This window comes from Stigmatopora nigra, chromosome 15, assembly GCF_051989575.1.
Source record: "Stigmatopora nigra isolate UIUO_SnigA chromosome 15, RoL_Snig_1.1, whole genome shotgun sequence".
NCBI lineage: Eukaryota > Metazoa > Chordata > Actinopteri > Syngnathiformes > Syngnathidae > Stigmatopora > Stigmatopora nigra.
Genome location: NC_135522.1, coordinates 5712109 through 5729244, shown reverse-complemented (window position 1 = coordinate 5729244; position 17136 = coordinate 5712109). Strand labels below are relative to the sequence as shown.

The 17136-nt window shown below is 39.7% G+C and overlaps 2 protein-coding genes and 1 long non-coding RNA gene across 7 annotated transcripts; 1 reads left to right on the top strand and 2 right to left on the bottom strand.

The window, feature by feature from the left end:
• Positions 1–51: 51 nt before the first annotated feature.
• prmt1 (protein arginine methyltransferase 1) lies at positions 52–4047 on the bottom strand. Of its 2 annotated transcripts, none has more exons than XM_077734240.1 (10): positions 3896–4047; positions 2817–2912; positions 2570–2725; positions 2431–2494; positions 2084–2226; positions 1823–1910; positions 1592–1707; positions 1347–1497; positions 1050–1171; positions 52–949 (listed from the first exon to the last, which is right to left on the bottom strand). In XM_077734240.1, exons 1-10 carry the CDS (start codon positions 3929–3931, stop codon positions 866–868), a joined length of 1056 nt encoding a protein of 351 aa, XP_077590366.1. In that variant the 5' UTR covers positions 3932–4047; the 3' UTR covers positions 52–865. The 2 variants fall into 2 exon arrangements, with proteins under 2 accessions (XP_077590366.1, XP_077590367.1); XM_077734241.1 differs by having other exon boundaries at positions 2817–2903; positions 3896–4016.
• A 511-nt stretch (positions 4048–4558) lies between these two features.
• ap2a1 (adaptor related protein complex 2 subunit alpha 1) lies at positions 4559–16715 on the top strand. Of its 4 annotated transcripts, XM_077734236.1 has the most exons (22): positions 4565–5521; positions 6190–6401; positions 7666–7859; positions 7939–8068; positions 8514–8615; positions 8831–9090; positions 9174–9342; positions 9505–9642; positions 9901–10083; positions 10207–10304; positions 10380–10611; positions 10818–11006; positions 11082–11236; positions 12271–12333; positions 13214–13276; positions 13581–13663; positions 13807–13896; positions 14097–14220; positions 14295–14411; positions 14489–14558; positions 14635–14769; positions 14942–16715. In XM_077734236.1, the coding sequence occupies exons 1-22, from the start codon at positions 5455–5457 to the stop codon at positions 15017–15019; spliced, it is 2952 nt and encodes a 983-aa protein (XP_077590362.1). In that variant the 5' UTR covers positions 4565–5454; the 3' UTR covers positions 15020–16715. The 4 variants fall into 4 exon arrangements, with proteins under 4 accessions (XP_077590360.1, XP_077590361.1, XP_077590362.1 ...); XM_077734239.1 differs by lacking the exons at positions 12271–12333; positions 13214–13276 and having other exon boundaries at positions 4570–5521; positions 13807–13910; positions 14093–14220; XM_077734234.1 differs by lacking the exons at positions 14097–14220; positions 14295–14411; positions 14489–14558; positions 14635–14769; positions 14942–16715 and having other exon boundaries at positions 4559–4782; positions 5434–5521; positions 13807–14030.
• On the bottom strand, positions 6070–7339 carry LOC144208414 (uncharacterized). The gene is made up of 2 exons (XR_013328884.1): positions 7240–7339; positions 6070–6368 (listed from the first exon to the last, which is right to left on the bottom strand). It is a non-coding gene; the product is annotated as an uncharacterized LOC144208414 (long non-coding RNA).
• Positions 16716–17136: the final 421 nt, after the last annotated feature.

The following is a 17136-nucleotide window of genomic DNA, read 5'->3' as shown; positions in this document are numbered from 1 at the left end:
TTGAATACAGACTGTAAATAGCCTCATTTACAATAAAAGAATCCAAAAGAATGGAGCTGATGCAAAAAAGTTTAATTTACAGATTTAATCTCACTATAAAAAAAAAGCAGCGGACAAGATACAACCCCAAAAAAAGGTCAGTGTGGTGAGTCATGTCAGTCCCGCGTCAACAGTTACTTCAGTTTAGACAGACTCAAATAGCCTCATACAAAAATATGAAAGCATACTCGAACACAGATGCCTCAAGACATCTATGTTGCTGTGCAACCAGCTGGAACCAGGCAGTCTCTTTTCTTTTCTTTCGGCCCAGCACTTGTAAAACATTGCATGATGAAAACAATAAAAAAAAATAACTTTGGGTGTCACTTGGTTTGCAAAATTGCAAAGTTTGACCTGCTAAAAAAAACTGGAGAAGAGCATGGCAAGGGACACTTCATAGAACAGGGCAAATCTTAGTTACAGGAGCACAGGGTATGCAAACCAGAACTGGCATTGGATTTAGGGGAGCTAGCTAGGCTTTGAAAAGAAAAGCCAAAACCTATAGATTTGCAGTTTCAACACAGTCAAAAATGGCCTGTGACTGTTTGAGCTGTTTTGTCATGAGTGTGTGCCTTAGGGCCCCAATTGTGCAAACAAAAGGGGAAACCCAAGAAACTGGACACAAAACATGCATACTACACACTCCATCAAAAATGTTTAAATATGGCAAACATCTGAGAAAGAAAAACTGAAAATAAAATATTCTAAAAATGTTGCTGCAGGGGGCATTTTAACGGGTTTTTTTTGTTAGCACTCCCGGTCTAACCATACATGTGAGCCCCTAAAGACAAAACACACACGGACGGGGTGGAGTCAGATCAGATTCTTAACGCATCCTGTACTCCGACGTCTTGGACACTTCACACAGTTGGCCCTTGAAGGCGAGATCTACAGTGAAGTCCAGGTCTCTCTGCAAAAAAGACAAATCCAAAAGGAAACATTGTTAATTATTGTACAAAAGCACTGATCTTCATTAAGTACTTAAAAATAGGCTTTTTGAACAATCTTACGTTGTTTTTCACGTTCGGCTTCATGCTAATTGTGCCCAAGATTTCTTCCCCGATCTTGACAGTCAGGTAATCATCCAAGTAGAAAACAGTCTGCTTCCAGTGGGTGTATGGGGACTCTGGACCTGGGAGGACAAACAAAGTTCAAACTAGTGGTTAAGCATTGAAATGGAAATTTAGGAAACAACTTCAATACGACCACAAGGTGTGAGGAATAAAGCCTCAAAGCCCCGTTCCGGACTGATTTATTCCCTCTGGGCCGAAGCAAACAATAAGAGTAAGCAAGGCGGGCAAACTCACCGGTGGAGAAGCCGGTCCGCTTGTGGCATCGGGTGAACTCGATGTTGAAGTAGGTAACGAGAGCGTGGATGTAATCGTTCCTTTTCACTTGCAAGCAGAATGGTGAGGTGAAGGTTAAGTCGTCTGGCTTCACCGTGTAGATATCAACCTCCTGCAGACATAAAATTAGAAAATGCGGCATTAACAAAACACTGGCCCAAAAGCTTTATCAAAAATGTAATTCTTCCTCATTATTATTAACTTACCTTGATGAGGCAAGCGCTGCTGACCAGCTGTTTGGGGTCCACCACATCAACCAGGGGCTCCTTAATGGCCACCTCTTTAATACACGACATATCGAATCCATACACATTCTCCCACCCTGAAATAAACATGGACACTTGTCAACCACTGAAATTAAAGTTATACCGCTTCAAATGGTGATTTGCCTTCACAAGTCAAGACTTGTTGGCCAAAGTTGATATTATGTCACTTACAGTGGATTTTGTAGTCCTTGTACTGCCTGTCTTCAATTGCTGTCACGTAAAGAGTTGCTCTGTCTGGGAAAATGAGCCCGTCTTGCTTCTGCAATGGTTACAAAAAAGAACAAATGGTACTTAGTTGTGGATACAAAGTCAATCTTGCAAACAAAAGTGTCAAAGGACAGAATAGATACATGTAATATAATGATGCTGACAAAATACACTCAACAGTCACTCGGAAAGAAAGTTCAAATTCATAGATATGATCACACATACCAGCCATTTGTCACGGGCATAGATGACTGTATTGAGCATAGACTCGTAGAAAAGGCAGTAGCCCATCCACTCGGATATGATGATATCAACTCCATCCACAGGTAGATCCACTTCTTCCACCTTCCCTTTGATAATAGTCACCACTGGGGACAAAAAAATAGAAAAGTTATGTTGGGCAGAGGGTGGAATATTTGCAGTAAATAGAATAAAAACGATAACTTTTATGGACTGCCAATCAGCTGCAAAAATTGGAAAATCTTGACTGTCTGTTTAACTGATTCTTGAAGTGCCTTTTATACACAGGCCCCCTCTAATTGTACTACAACTCCAGTCTTTGGTTTACTCACCATCATCCATCTTGTTAGCCTTAACAATCTTCACAGCATAGTCTGAAATACTGCTGCACTCAATCTAAGACATACAAAAAAAGCATTATTTCCATTCATCTTTTTCACCTTTTATCAATGGTGGAGCAAGCAAGCTTACCCCTATAACTTTCTTGGCTCCAGCCTTGGCAGCAAACATGCAGAGGATACCCGTGCCGCTACCCACATCCAGCACCACCTTGTCCTTGAACAGATGCTTGTTGTGGAACATGGAGTTGCGGTAGGTCAGAGTCCGCACCTCATCCTTGAGCATCTCCTAGAAAATTTGTCAACAAGAGCCAAGATTAATAAAATTGTGCCATAAAAACTAGAAGAAAGGTCTTGTTAAAAAATTGTGCTGAAATTACCTCATGGATGCCAAAGTGAGCATAGGAGTCAAAGTAATAATCCTTGGACGTCATATCTTCAGCAGCAGGCTTTGGCACATTATCCCCCTGAGAAACCTCAACAAAAAGACACACGTTTACAATCCACGAGATTAACAATATAAAGTTGTTTGTTGCAATAAAATCCTTAGTTATGACCATAATTGTGCTTCTAGGGATTGGACGTCTATGGCAGCCAATGGCAGACAAAAAGTTAAGGACCAAAGTGAACATTTTACTTCAAGAAAAGCATGAAACACACTTATAACACCAACACCGTCATTCCAAATGTATCTTATCTATCGTTCAAATGCACTATAGATGCATCCCCATCTACTCATAAAATGTATAGCTTCCACCGCAGCACAAAGGGGGAGCACATGGTGGAAATACTGCGATGTGATTTTGGCCTTGCCCATGAAAACGAGTAATGTCCTCAAAATCAATGACTAAAGTTAAAAGAAAAATATACTCAACATTTATCGGCTATTGACCTACTCCCATGTTGGATCCATGCGTATTATATATATTGAACCCTCTCATTGAATCAATGTGCTGTGTAAAAGGCTACAAATTAGCTGATCGTCAATGAGCGAAGGAGAAAAGAGCGGCAAATTAAACAGTTACCGGCGCGACACAGGGAAAACATGCAATCGCCAAACCTACTTAAACGGCAAAATAAAATCAAAGAGGATCAAAATTGAGTGTGAACCGGCATACGTGATTAATAGCTTCATAGCCTAGAAGCTAACACGCTGGTACCCACGCGGTCTTTAAGACAATTGAAGAAACCTAAACCAAGATCGATTTTTCAAGAAAACGTCGATGTTACACATTAATAAACACGATTTATGCTATAATTAAGATATACGATTAAAAAAAGACATGTGAATATTAAGTAGCAGAGTTAAAATGGATGAATCACTTGATGCGCGTATGGTAAACACCTAAACGTGAAGAAGTTCATGTGAATGGGTTATTTGCGTTTGCTGTAATGGCGAAAGAAAATCGAACAAGTACGGGAGCAAATATGAATGATGCGGTAAAATTAAATATTGTACCTCCATCCTCTCCGCTGGCGCCGCCATTTCGCTCATGTGCCTGACTGCGCGAGCCCGAATACTGTAGGAGTTCTTATTGCGCAACCAAAGAAAGCGGCTTCGACTCTTCTTCGTTACCTTTGGTCATGAGTGGGACTCGAAATCTTTGATGTAGCACCTCTTACTGTGTGTTAATGGAACTACAACACCAAATGCCACATTTGCTCTATGTATGGAATGTTTTCATGCGTAAATTAAATTACAGCACTCATTTGACATACAACTAGGATTAGTGGAAAAACATGTTTGAATTAATAAATGGATTTAATTGAAGGATCCATTTTGTGGGTTATATGCGAGTCAAATACTACAAGTGTATTTAATATACTAATAGCAGACCAATTATTTTCACAAAACTAGCATGAAAGGACTATTAATGAAAGTAGAGAATACATTAAGACTTATTTTCACATATGCCTTTGTCCAGCTCGCTAAAAATTCTCCAAAATGTCACAACCACGCCTATTCTGATGTGTTCTGTCATTCTGCCAGCATGATTATCAATTATGCCAGTGACGTCACACCCATAATTGCTAAGTGGGCGTTCCCTAATCCATTACTTTGGATAGAATAACCATGAAATGCTTCAATACGCCAACATTTGAATTCCAAATTTTGTTTGTTATGCAAAACTACATTAGTGCATTAGTCATTTCGATCTTTTGACATGCTCACTAGTATTTCTTAGGGCCTTTAAGGCGGCCTACGTCAGTCGTGTAGAATTGTGTAGTAATGTAGTATTTCTGTGGACATTTGAGTGAGATCTGGAGGAGCGTGCGCGTTCATGAGTGCGTCGCGCGGTCACGCTGTAGCGTTGCTGCTGTCACGAGCTTGATCCAGGCAGCGGGGTAAAGGCTCGCAGAATTAGATCGGGCTGCAATTCTACCGTATATATTCGTTTGTCCGTTTACCCTGCACGCGCTAGACATCGCGGCTACATTTTGTGGCGCTGGCTGACAATAAACTCCTTATTGATGCTTTTTTTCGCTCAAGCGGTGATGTATTGCAGCATTTGAAGGCTATCGCTAGCCAGCTAGTTGGCTAGCTGTGGAGCTAGCGACTCGAGGGGAACTTAACGGCGTATTCTCATACCGTTTTTTCCATCAACGCCTCCTGGGTTTTTTTCCTCCACATTATTGCGATCGGCCGCGAAATTATTGCACCGTGTAAGGGTCAGATATAAAGTCGATTTCCACTGTCGCCGTGTGTCGCGTTCCTTGCGTTTAATCCTCGCTCCAGAAGGATTGAATGAAATAGCTTGACATATAGCCAGCGGAAACGAGCCAGTTAACGGGGATAAGGTTTATTCGCCTTGATCGCTGACATCCAGTCAACCTTACAATTAGAGATCCATAGAATTGCGAATATTATAGTAGAAATCACTAGATCATAAAAGTTTGGGGATTTTTTTTACGATCGACTGAGAAGCTAGCTCGTCGTCCACTTCAAGTTGTCCATCGAAGAAGCTGACCAACAGAGGCTATTTTTTTCACTTTCAGACCACATAAAAACCTGCAAAAATGCCGGCTGTGTCGAAAGGAGACGGAATGCGCGGATTAGCCGTTTTCATTTCGGACATCAGGAATTGTAAGTGACCTTTCTTGCTCTTTTTAATTGTCATTTTTTTGCAGGCTCATTAGCAGCAATCCGCCAAAACTGATAAAATCGCTCGGCGATTCTCGTCTTTTCGCGTTCTAACGTGTTCCAACCCTCATCTGTTTTAAGAATGTGTAGTCTGGAAAACAAAATGTTTTGTGTAGCATGGTTATAGCGTAGTAGAAAAAAAAATGTCACATTCCAATGTGTTGTTTCCGGGGGTGGCTACTGACTGTCAAAATACAAACATTTTATTTTTTTAACCGGATCTGGCAACAAAACGCCAGATACAGTTTTAGATCTTAATTACTATTAGTCTTTTATATGAATTATTATCAGTCAAAACTGTGTGTTGTAGTTATCATGTTTTTTCAAATCTCAATATGATAATTTAGGCTTAATTGATGAATTTTCCCTGCTATTAATTGATAGCCAAAATAAGCAGACAGTGTTCTAGAAATGATAGTTAAACATTCCTATTATTTTTGATTGTCATCAAAATTGCAAACCCTAAAAAATAAACTGAGACTGAAAAAGGATTTCACCAACATACATTTTCATTGAAAGCAGCTTGCATCTTCATTTTTTTAATTCACGATAAAAGTTGTGATGACTTCTAATAAATGATTGACATTGTATGACTGTCATTGACTCACCAGGTAAAAGCAAGGAAGCCGAAATCAAGCGGATCAATAAAGAACTGGCCAATATTCGCTCCAAATTTAAAGGGGACAAAGCCCTGGATGGTTACAGCAAGAAGAAATATGTCTGCAAGCTTCTCTTCATCTTCCTGCTTGGCCATGACATTGACTTTGGACATATGGAAGCGGTAAACCTGCTGAGTTCCAACAAGTATACAGAAAAGCAGATTGTAAGTTTCTCCCTGCGTGTTAATCAAATTCAATCAACATTTCTTATGTAGAAGCAGTTGTAAATAGAGGTACCGCAGTATTCCATTTAAAAAAAATGGTTAACAATTTTGACTGTGTACCTACAAATCAGAAATGACACTTAACTCCAGGGTTTTAAAAAAAAAAATAATTTGTGCATGAGAGTGAAACCCATACTTACATAGATATCATCACACTATGTTGATTGCATACATTCCTTTGCATTAACCACAGATGGTTACATTTAAAGGAGATGACTGTCATTGTTGACAGAACTGGGGATCAAAGACCTCAGTGTCATCATCCACACAGAAAGTAAAAGTACTTTAATTATACAAATAGAGTAACCTTAACTGACATCACATTAGTTTTCCTAATTTTTCGTGTTGGTCCGCTAGGCGGGTTTTCCTCCCTGACAGCAGTTTGTAGCTCATCTGCAGGTACTTAATTAAACTATTTCATTTTTTTATAATGGCGTCCAAAACGAGGTATTTGTAATTTGTAATCAAGTGCATGCACTACTGCACTTTGCAGATCAAGTTGGCATTATTGAATCCCGCCAACCAAACTGAGGTTGACACTTCTAGTATCCGTACACTGTAATGCAAAGTTGCTAATGCTGCTGTTTGGTTTTGACCGTTGTCACAGGAACAGGAAACATTGAGTAAGCAGAATTATGTACTTAGTGGTCATTTTGCAAAGGGTCAGGCTTGACTGCTATACAACTCAAGGCAGAATGGTTTCATGCTTAAAAAAACTCTAATAAAATACAAGTAATAAATACAAACCACATAGTTGCAACAAATGGGAATATCCTACCTTGATGGCTTGAAAAATAATCATTGAAAAAGTGTACTGACCAGTCAGTAAAATCAATAAACAACAAAAGCAATCAACTATCATGTCATCTCTACCCAAAGCATTACTTACATTTACTATAGCCAATGATGTCATTCTTTAATCCCTCATGGAGAAAACAAAACATCATTACTACTATGCTACCACTGACAGGCTGCTTCTGATTGGTCAAAATTACTTTGTTCCTTGCCTAGGTTAAAATTCAGGCAAAACCTGAAAGAACAAAATAGATACCCAAATTGCAGTTTTTTCATTAAAATAAGCTCACCTGAGATCTTTAGGTATTTTTTTGTTCCAAAGTTGAGAAATTGACTCCTACAGTACCAAATACTATATATTACTTTTCCATCTCACTCAATTATACTCTTTATTTTTATTTTTTTCCAGGGCTACCTGTTCATCTCAGTGCTGGTAAACAGCAACAGCGAACTGATCCGTTTGATTAACAATGCCATCAAAAATGACCTATCTAGCCGCAACCCTACTTTCATGTGCTTGGCACTTCACTGTATTGCCAATGTGGGCAGTCGTGAGATGGCCGAGGCCTTTGCCAGTGAAATCCCCCGCATCTTAGTTGCTGGGTGAGTTGTCTTAACTGTTCTCCATTGGAATACTTATTGGAAACAATTAACATGTTGTCCATGTGATTGTCTGCAAAAGTGATACAATGGACAGTGTGAAGCAGTCAGCTGCCCTGTGTCTGCTGCGGCTTTATAAAACTTCTCCGGATTTGGTGCTGATGGGAGAATGGACATCCCGTGTGGTGCACCTTCTCAATGACCAACACATGGTAAGAGTGATGAGTAAATTAAATTTTATTTTTTTTGGGACCCGGACCAGTCATCTGGTATGCATTTGTGTTTCTAATGTTTACGTTATAAAGCAAAAATGTGCTCGCAGGAAAAAAAAGTGCCTGTAAAAGATTCTTTGCACTCTCAAAACAATATGATGACTTAATAATGTTGTTCATGCATAAAATAATTTGGGAAAGGGAGGATTTTTTGCAGTTGAGAAAATATTTTTTCACATTTGTTTAGATTTGGGGGGCAAAACTTCTAAAGACTTGCAGCTATTTTGTAATTGTGTTTTTAAATGGTGATTATTATGCTAAGTCCAATTTACTTTATGCTTTTGGGAATATCTTGTCTCTTTTTTCTTGTTTAAAGCATTGCTGCTGTCATCTGCACTTCAAAGATACCAGAAACCAACTGTTTTTTTTCTTTAAATATATATAGGGTGTGGTGACAGCAGCCATTTCTCTTATCACCTGTTTGAGCCAGAAGAATCCAGATGAGTTTAAGACTTGTGTTTCCCTGGCAGTGTCTCGACTCAGCAGGGTAAGTAGTTAACACTCACTTTAATCCTTCCATGTACTAAGGGTGTCATTATTTCATGAATATTTACTAAAAAATAATAAAGTATAGTAATTGCTAATACTTAACTTTTGTCAAATTACCCAATGACTCCTAAAAATTTTACCATATCTTTTGTGTTCTCTACAAATGTATGTCCAAATGAATGTCATTTCTGACTTGAACTTTGGCTTGTTTAGATTGTTTCATCAGCCTCCACTGACCTCCAAGATTACACCTACTACTTTGTGCCGGCACCATGGCTCTCTTGTAAACTGCTGCGCCTGCTGCAGTGCTACCCTCCCCCCGAAGATGGCGCGGTGAAGGGCCGTTTGGTGGAGTGTCTGGAAACCATCCTCAACAAGGCCCAGGAACCACCCAAGTCAAAGAAAGTACAGCACTCCAATGCCAAGAATGCTATCCTCTTTGAGGCAATCTCTCTTATCATCCACTATGACAGGTGAGAAAACGATATAGATTGGCCAAACTATTGGAGAACAGACATTTTTAAGTGAAGTTACTGATGTGTATTTTTTCAAACAGTGAGCCAAATCTGCTGGTGCGAGCTTGTAACCAACTGGGTCAGTTTCTGCAGCATCGGGAGACTAACCTGCGCTATTTGGCTCTGGAAAGCATGTGTACTCTGGCCAGCTCTGAGTTTTCTCATGAAGCAGTCAAGACACACATTGAAACTGTCATTAACGCACTCAAGGTGATTGATTACTCATTTTATTAGGTTATGCCCTTTTTGCTGGGGCCCAACAATAACCGACTGAAATGTGGAAATAACATGAAAAAACTAACCATGAGTAATGTTGGGATGTTTTCTCATGCTAATACACTTGTGCAATTGTTCTGCCTGCTCTTTCTGCAGACCGAGCGGGATGTTAGTGTTCGACAAAGGGCAGCAGATCTGCTGTACGCCATGTGCGATCGAAGCAATGCTAAGCAGATTGTAGCCGAGATGCTCAGCTACCTCGAGACAGCAGACTACTCCATCAGAGAGGAAATGGTGTGCAAAACTGATGCAAATCAGAATGTGTTTTCTTCCCCCTTTTGCTCCTTATCGTCGTACAATTATCTAGGAACATTTTATTTGGTTCTGCATCATATATCTTGGAGTAAACAGTACCAAACATATGATTCCATCCACCCGGGACAATTGATTTGCATTGAGTGACACAAACCCAATTGCATGCCTGAAAGAACTATTGCCAACTTTTTCCCCCAAGTAATTTTAACCAATGACTGAGTGCTACCTCATCTCCAGGTGCTCAAAGTGGCCATCTTGGCCGAAAAGTATGCTGTCGATTACTCCTGGTACGTCGACACTATTCTTAACCTCATCCGCATCGCTGGCGATTATGTCAGTGAAGAAGTATGGTACCGTGTCATCCAGATCGTCATCAACCGTGATGATGTCCAAGGATATGCTGCCAAGACGGTCTTTGAGGTATTTGTGCTTTGAGGAAATCGGGATTGCATCCACCCCTTTTATGCCTGTACTTTTCTCATCGGTTCTACCCAATACTACTGAAAATAGAACCCACTGAAATCAGTTTTTTGTTCGTTACAGGCCTTGCAAGCCCCTGCATGTCATGAGAACATGGTAAAAGTCGGAGGCTATATTCTTGGAGAGTTTGGTAACCTTATTGCTGGTGACCCCCGTTCCAGGTACATTGTTTTTTTTTCAGGCAATGAAATAATCAGTGATGAAGATTGAAAGTAACTTGTGCTATGTTTTTTCAGCCCACTGGTCCAGTTCAACCTTCTCCACTCAAAGTTCCACTTGTGCTCGGTGCCCACTCGTGCACTTCTGCTGTCAGCCTACATCAAGTTTATCAACTTGTTCCCAGAGACCAAGGCCACGATCCAGGAGGTTCTTCGTTGCGACAGCCAGATTCGCAACTCGGACGTAGAGTTGCAGCAACGTGCTGTCGAGTATTTGAAGCTATCTTCCATTGCCAGCACAGATGTCTTGGTAATTCAATTATTTTAATTTATGGAACACTTTTTTTTTGTGTACTGAATTTGCATTATAGTCCTTTTACTCGCCACCTAAAATCCCTGATCATAATTGAGACTGGAACCATAAAATGTAGCATTTGAAGAAAATTCCAGCACACCCTGATACTCTGTCTTTTTCCTCAGCTTGGCATAGTATGATTTTTTTTTTTCACCTCTTAGGCCACAGTTCTGGAGGAGATGCCTCCTTTCCCCGAGAGGGAGTCTTCAATCTTGGCTAAGCTTAAGAAAAAGAAGGGGCCTGGTGCAGTGTCTGTAACAGACCTGGAGGACAGCAAACGGGAAGGCGGAGAGCTTAATGGAGGTAGCGATAGGGGCCAAGATCCATCGGCCATGGCTGCCTCCAATGCCGTAAGTTGACTGCATGCTCTTTTGCAGTGTTTTTTTCCTACTGACGGTTTTATACAAATGCACTTGTTTTTTTAGTCCACTCCGTCACCATCGGCAGACCTTCTCGGAATTCGAGCAGGACCACTTGTTGGTGCCGCTCCAACCAGTGCTGGCAGCCTGTTGGTGGACGTGTTCTCTGAAGCAGGGCCCGCTGCTCCTTCTGCAGCAGTGAATGACGACGGCTTCCTAAGGTAAAGGTTTATTCGAAAATGTGCTAGTAGAATCCATAAAGTCCAGTTAGAGCTGTTTTAAAGCCCATTTTGTTGATGTATTTTTATGACACAGTGAAGAAAATTTCAGCCTTGGCTGTCAGTTAAACATAGATAAATCTTATGCGGTCTGTTATGTCCTACTTCATTGTTGACGTCATTTCTGGAACAAAATTACAGACAATAGATAACATTGTTTGAGCTCGGTTTATTTCTAGCTCTGGTACTGACCAAAGATGTGAGCCAAGTTATTACAAATATCACAAGTTTAACTATTATGATAATGTTTTAAATCAAACTAATTTGATACTTTAATGGCTAGTTTCTCTAGCTGGAAAAAAAAATCAGTTTGGAAGCCAAGAACTAATACTTTGTTGTTTTTTTAATGCGCATGATTTTGGTGTTTGTATGTCTGGCATTAACTTCTTTTTCAAAATCTTGTCTTTTTGGTTGACACTGTTTTTATACTGTATTTATATTTGTGTAATGAATCTGCCAACTGAGAGGAAAGAGTTTTATGACATTTTAGAGCTGCATAAAAATGTCATCATCCCAATCAAATTCTATAAAACAATCTTGGGGTGGAGTGATCTGACCTACAAATGATACTGCAGCATAAATAGAATCATTTCCTGGTAAGGTATAATATAGATGTGAGTATAAAAAAAATTAGATGGAAATTTCACATATTTACTGTTCTTTGTCAGAGCGAAATTGTTATAAAAACAAAAATAAAACAACTATAAAAGTGTGATAGGTAATTATTGTGCAAGTGATAAAACTCCCTAAACAAAATTCCTGATAGCTTATTTGATTGGCCCTCTAATTCTTGAGGATTCTTCCTCTTGGTTGGCATGTTTGCTTTGTCTGTTCTTTTATCAACTTACTATGTATGTGACTGTCTTTCGTCTTTTTCTCTCTTTCCCTTCTCTCCATTTTCCTGTGTGTGTGTGTCTGTGGACGTGTGTTTTGGTTTGAATGTATGTCTGTCCTATACCGTGTTTGAACATTGACAGAGATCTGGAACCGCCCACCGAGACCTCTGACTCCCTTTTGGTGGAGAGTTCTGGTGACTCGGAGTAAGGGCTCTATAGTCAACTACAGACTTAGCTAGAAAAGCACAATTATGACAACTTTTTATTGTCATAATGGCAATGCTACTATATAGTGTATTGATGGTAACCTGTGCTTCTGTGGATGAGTAGCTTGTTGAACCATTTCACTTGACTAAATTGACATCAAATAGTCCTCACAGTCGACAGAATTTAAGATATTTACCCGATCGATTTACATTTTATTAGACTTACAATTATCTATTACATTTAACAGGTTGCGTTACAACTTTGCATCAATACAGTTGCAGTAATACTACATTCAGTCTTTGGCATCAAGCTACTGCAAATTGGACTGCATTGCTTGACTTGAGTGAACTGTGCCTGTGTGTTAGGGTCGCAGTCGAAATGTATTTGGAAAGTCATTCATTTTCTCTTCTTTTGGATTTACATATAGTCCTAAAACCCAAATCTGAAAGGGTTTTAAGAACTGGTCATTTAAATATTGCTATCATATGCCTCTTTTTGAAGTTTGTCTGTGTTGCATGTTACTATAATAATTCTGAATGACCTTGTCAGTTATAAGCTTGAATGATATTACAGTATAGTGTCCTCTTTGTCCTAATACTGTAATTTATTAATATTCTGCCAAAATAACAGAAAATGTCCAAATACATACTGCTTGTGTTTGTTATTGTACTTATTGCACAAACTGTATTTATATATTTTACTAACCATCTTTTTTTTATCCTTTTCTCCCTTTTTCTCTTTTATGTCTTAACAATTTTTCATCACCATTGCCTACTACCCGCATGTGTTGCGTGGATACATAATTCTTTTCTCCACCCATATCACTCTTCTTCTATACGGGATATCTCCGTCCTTGCGCTATCTTCTGGTATTTCAGCTCTGCTCCTCCCTCTGAGGATCCTGCACCCCCTCTGTCTGAAGCTGATGAACTCCTTAACAAGTAAGCGCTTTTTCCCCTTAAAGCTTTGTTGTCTTGTTTGCTCAGTTCAGCATGATAACTGCAGAAAATATTAGGAAACATTTGGTCCAGGGGGAATGCAGTTGAACCAAAAGGGCATTCAATTGAAGCATGATTGCAGCACACGTTTAAAGTGTCCCAGATCAATGTATCACTTAGCGAGCAGTTTTCATGGGTCGTTTATGGGCTCATTGGGCATGGCGTTTGTGTTGTTACTGATTTGGTGTTTGCATTATATATACAGTTCGTTATTGAGTCAATATGATTTTTTTTTTTAATTCAACAGGTTTGTTTGCAAGAACAATGGTGTTTTGTTTGAGAATCAACTCTTACAGATTGGTATCAAGTCAGAATATCGTCAAAATCTTGGTGAGTTATAGAATTGTTTGACGAGTATAATATAATAGCTTTCTATAGGTATGACATCAACGGGGTTTGAAAATACCAGTAAATCAATGTGACTTGGTTTCTTGACTTGCAGTGTGTTAATTAACAAACCGTCTTTCTCTTAGGGAGAATGTACTTGTTCTACGGTAACAAGACGTCAGTACAATTCGCCAGCTTCACAACCACAGTCACCTGTCCTGGAGAGCTCCAGTCTCATATCTTTTTATTTGTCATGTCAAAAGATGGTCAGCGTGCTATTCTGTTGGCTATGCTACATGGCCTGGTTTAATATTGCCAGTTTTAATGCATTTTAAATATCATAGCTCTTACCACGACATAAAAATACCCTAAATTCCAGTAAGATGTGTTTCACATTCATCTAGCTTCTGCTTAATGGTCCTTGACGGCAAGCCACAGCTTAACGTTCAAACCAAACCAGTGGAACCACTGGTAGAGGGAGGAGCCCAGATCCAGCAAGTCCTCAACATTGAGTGTATAACAGATTTTTCTGACGCTCCTCTACTTAACATCAAGTTCAGGTATGCTCAGTTGGACTAAACCCTAAAATTGTCTGAGCAGCCATGACATTGTGTATTTAATTTCTCTGTTACAGATATGGAGGCGCTCTCCAGAACTTGAGCCTCAAGCTCCCTGTCACCATCAACAAATTCTTCCAACCAACTGAAATGACCTCCAATGATTTCTTCCAGCGTTGGAAACAACTTAGCCAGTAAGTTTGGATTCTGTGAGATTTGTGTCACTTAATTTAGGTTGATTAGTAAAGCTCTTTTTTTGAACTGCCATCAGGCCTCAGCAAGAAGCACAAAAGATATTCAAGGCCAATCACAGCATGGACACAGAAGTACTCAAGGCTAAGGTACAAAATCACTTCTTTTTTGTTTAGTTTTACCCAGCAAACAAACTTAAGTGTGTGGTGATTTGATTCATTCTAGCTACTGGGACTAGGAGCCGCTTTGCTGGATAATGTCGATCCAAACCCGGAGAACTATGTGTCTGCTGGAGTGATCCAGACCAAGGGTCAGCAAGTTGGCTGTCTGCTAAGACTGGAGCCCAATGCCCAGGCTCAGGTATGATATAAAGGGGTCTTAAATAGTGTACAATTAAGCTAATTATCCATTTGCAATGGATGTTCACTATCCCTGAAGGAATCAAAATTACATTGGTTGGTTTTGTTGACAACTTTTGGGGTACATTGTCAGCTCCATACATACAAATGTCGACGTGTTTGTGTGTCCACAGATGTACCGACTCACTCTGCGCAGCAGCAAAGACTCTGTGTCAAAGCGTCTTTGCGAGTTGCTGGCCGAACAGTTCTAGAGTTCCAGAACTTTATCAAGATCTATACCCCGCCCCTCAACGAGCCCTCTCCTCTTTTCCCTCCTCTTCCCAACAAAAGTTCTTTAATTACAAAAAAGGTATAACCTACATAAGGGAAAAAAACAGTCACCGCTAGCAACGGTGACCATATTATCGTCATTACTCTAATTCATCTTCAATTTGTTTATTAACAAAATGCTACATTATCGTTTTGTTGTTTTTTTTCCATGGTGTTTACCTGTGTAGTTGGTGTGTGTGTGTATGTGTGTATGTTGGGGGCCAGGACTGCGCAAAAGTGTGTGTGTGAGTGTGTCTGAGTGTGCGTGTCGTATTCTGCTTCATCCTGGCCGCTCTGTATTACTGATGCGATATGTACAGTGTGCGTGTGCGTGTATGTACTTGATTTATTTTTGATCAATTGATAGATCATTCCTCGGCGACAAACGGGAGATATTCTTCACACTTGCACGCATTTACTCCCAGCATATTTACACACACACACACACACACACCCCACACACACACATGTGGTTCGTCGGGGCCCCTCATTGGGTCCAGTAATGAAGGGAGACCTGAAGGTCCAGTATGTATTCTAATTGCGAGCATTCCCCTTTTGTCATTGGCCAGTGAAAATGCACTTAAGGATTTTGGGATCCCATGTAAGACCCTCCAGCATGAGTCCCTTTGTGTGATGATCCACCCGATTCCTCTCCTAGGGCTTCGTAATGAGTAGCTCTACATTTCAAATGACCTTGATGGTTTTGTTTGTTGATGTCTGTAAATATGCAGCAGTGTGTTACTTTATATTGCTTTCATGGTAGACATTCCCACCAAACGTTGCGCAGGCTGCCCATATAGACGAACGGTAGAAAATGAAAATTTCGGGGATTGATACGGGGTCCACTTTTTTCCGAGGGGAAAACGTTAGGACATCTCTTTACCCACTACCTGGAAGGACGTCCAGGTGTAACATTAGCTGCTCTACTGTATAACCTAAACATGTTCTTTTTTTTCAAGAGATGCCTACTTGTCTTTTGGAGACATTCTTTGTTTTTTTTTTTTTTGTTTTTTTTTCAAATCTACACTTATTAGAATTTTTTTTATTTGTTATCCATGAGATAAAATGGTCCCAATCATGTTAAGTTGGCTTTATAACGTGCTCAAATGTTCATTTGAGAATATTCTGGAAATCATTGATGATTAAATGCTGCCATTTTTCAACAGTCAATGGGATGGCAGCACTTTTCTTCTAGTACCAGAACTCCATCCAAATATTTGTATTCACGCGTCCTTTTGTTGTTATTCTTTATTTGGGCTTCCTCTTGGACACGGTAGCAGTAGTGATGTATAGTGGAAAAGTACAAGAGTTGTTCATTATTATTACAGGGAACTCTGTTCATGTGAGAATTTGACTGATATTGGAAGCAGGTCATAAAATCAAATTTTTGAAGATATATTGGAGACACAATCTGCTGCTGCACCGCAATCACACAAAAGAAATTGTAGTGGAAAGCGTAGTCTTTTTTTTTTGTTGTTGTCGTGTGTGTGTGCGTGCGCGTGTGTGTGTGTCTATGCAGTATCCACTAGCTAATTCAGCCTCATGTATTGATGTTAAAAATGTCCAATACCTGTGTTAGAATTAAGATTTACTCTGTAATGAAAAATGTGAAAGTAAAACTATGCCATATATCAGTCATGACGCATTCTGTGTTTACTGTTTGTATTTTACGGCGTGACATAAATGTCGAGAGTAGTGACGAAAGAAATCAGATAAAAGATGGCATGTAAAACCTTATGGAGAACAAGTACAATCTTTTCTCATGACATTTTATTGCCCAGTAACAGCAAATGAATGATCATTTTCCCTGAAATGGATCTTTTAATGGTTAAATTCAAGGTAGTATTATGTATAGGCAAAACTCGTACTACAATTAACATGGTACTACTACTACTGCCAATCTGAACTGCTTATCCTCACAAGGGTTGCATTGTGCAACCATCTAGCCTACTATGCATGTTTATTTATGGGAGTAAACCAGATTACCCAAAGAAAACCCACACAACCCCAGACAGAACATGCAAACTCCACACAATGATTGAACCCCAGAACTGTGATT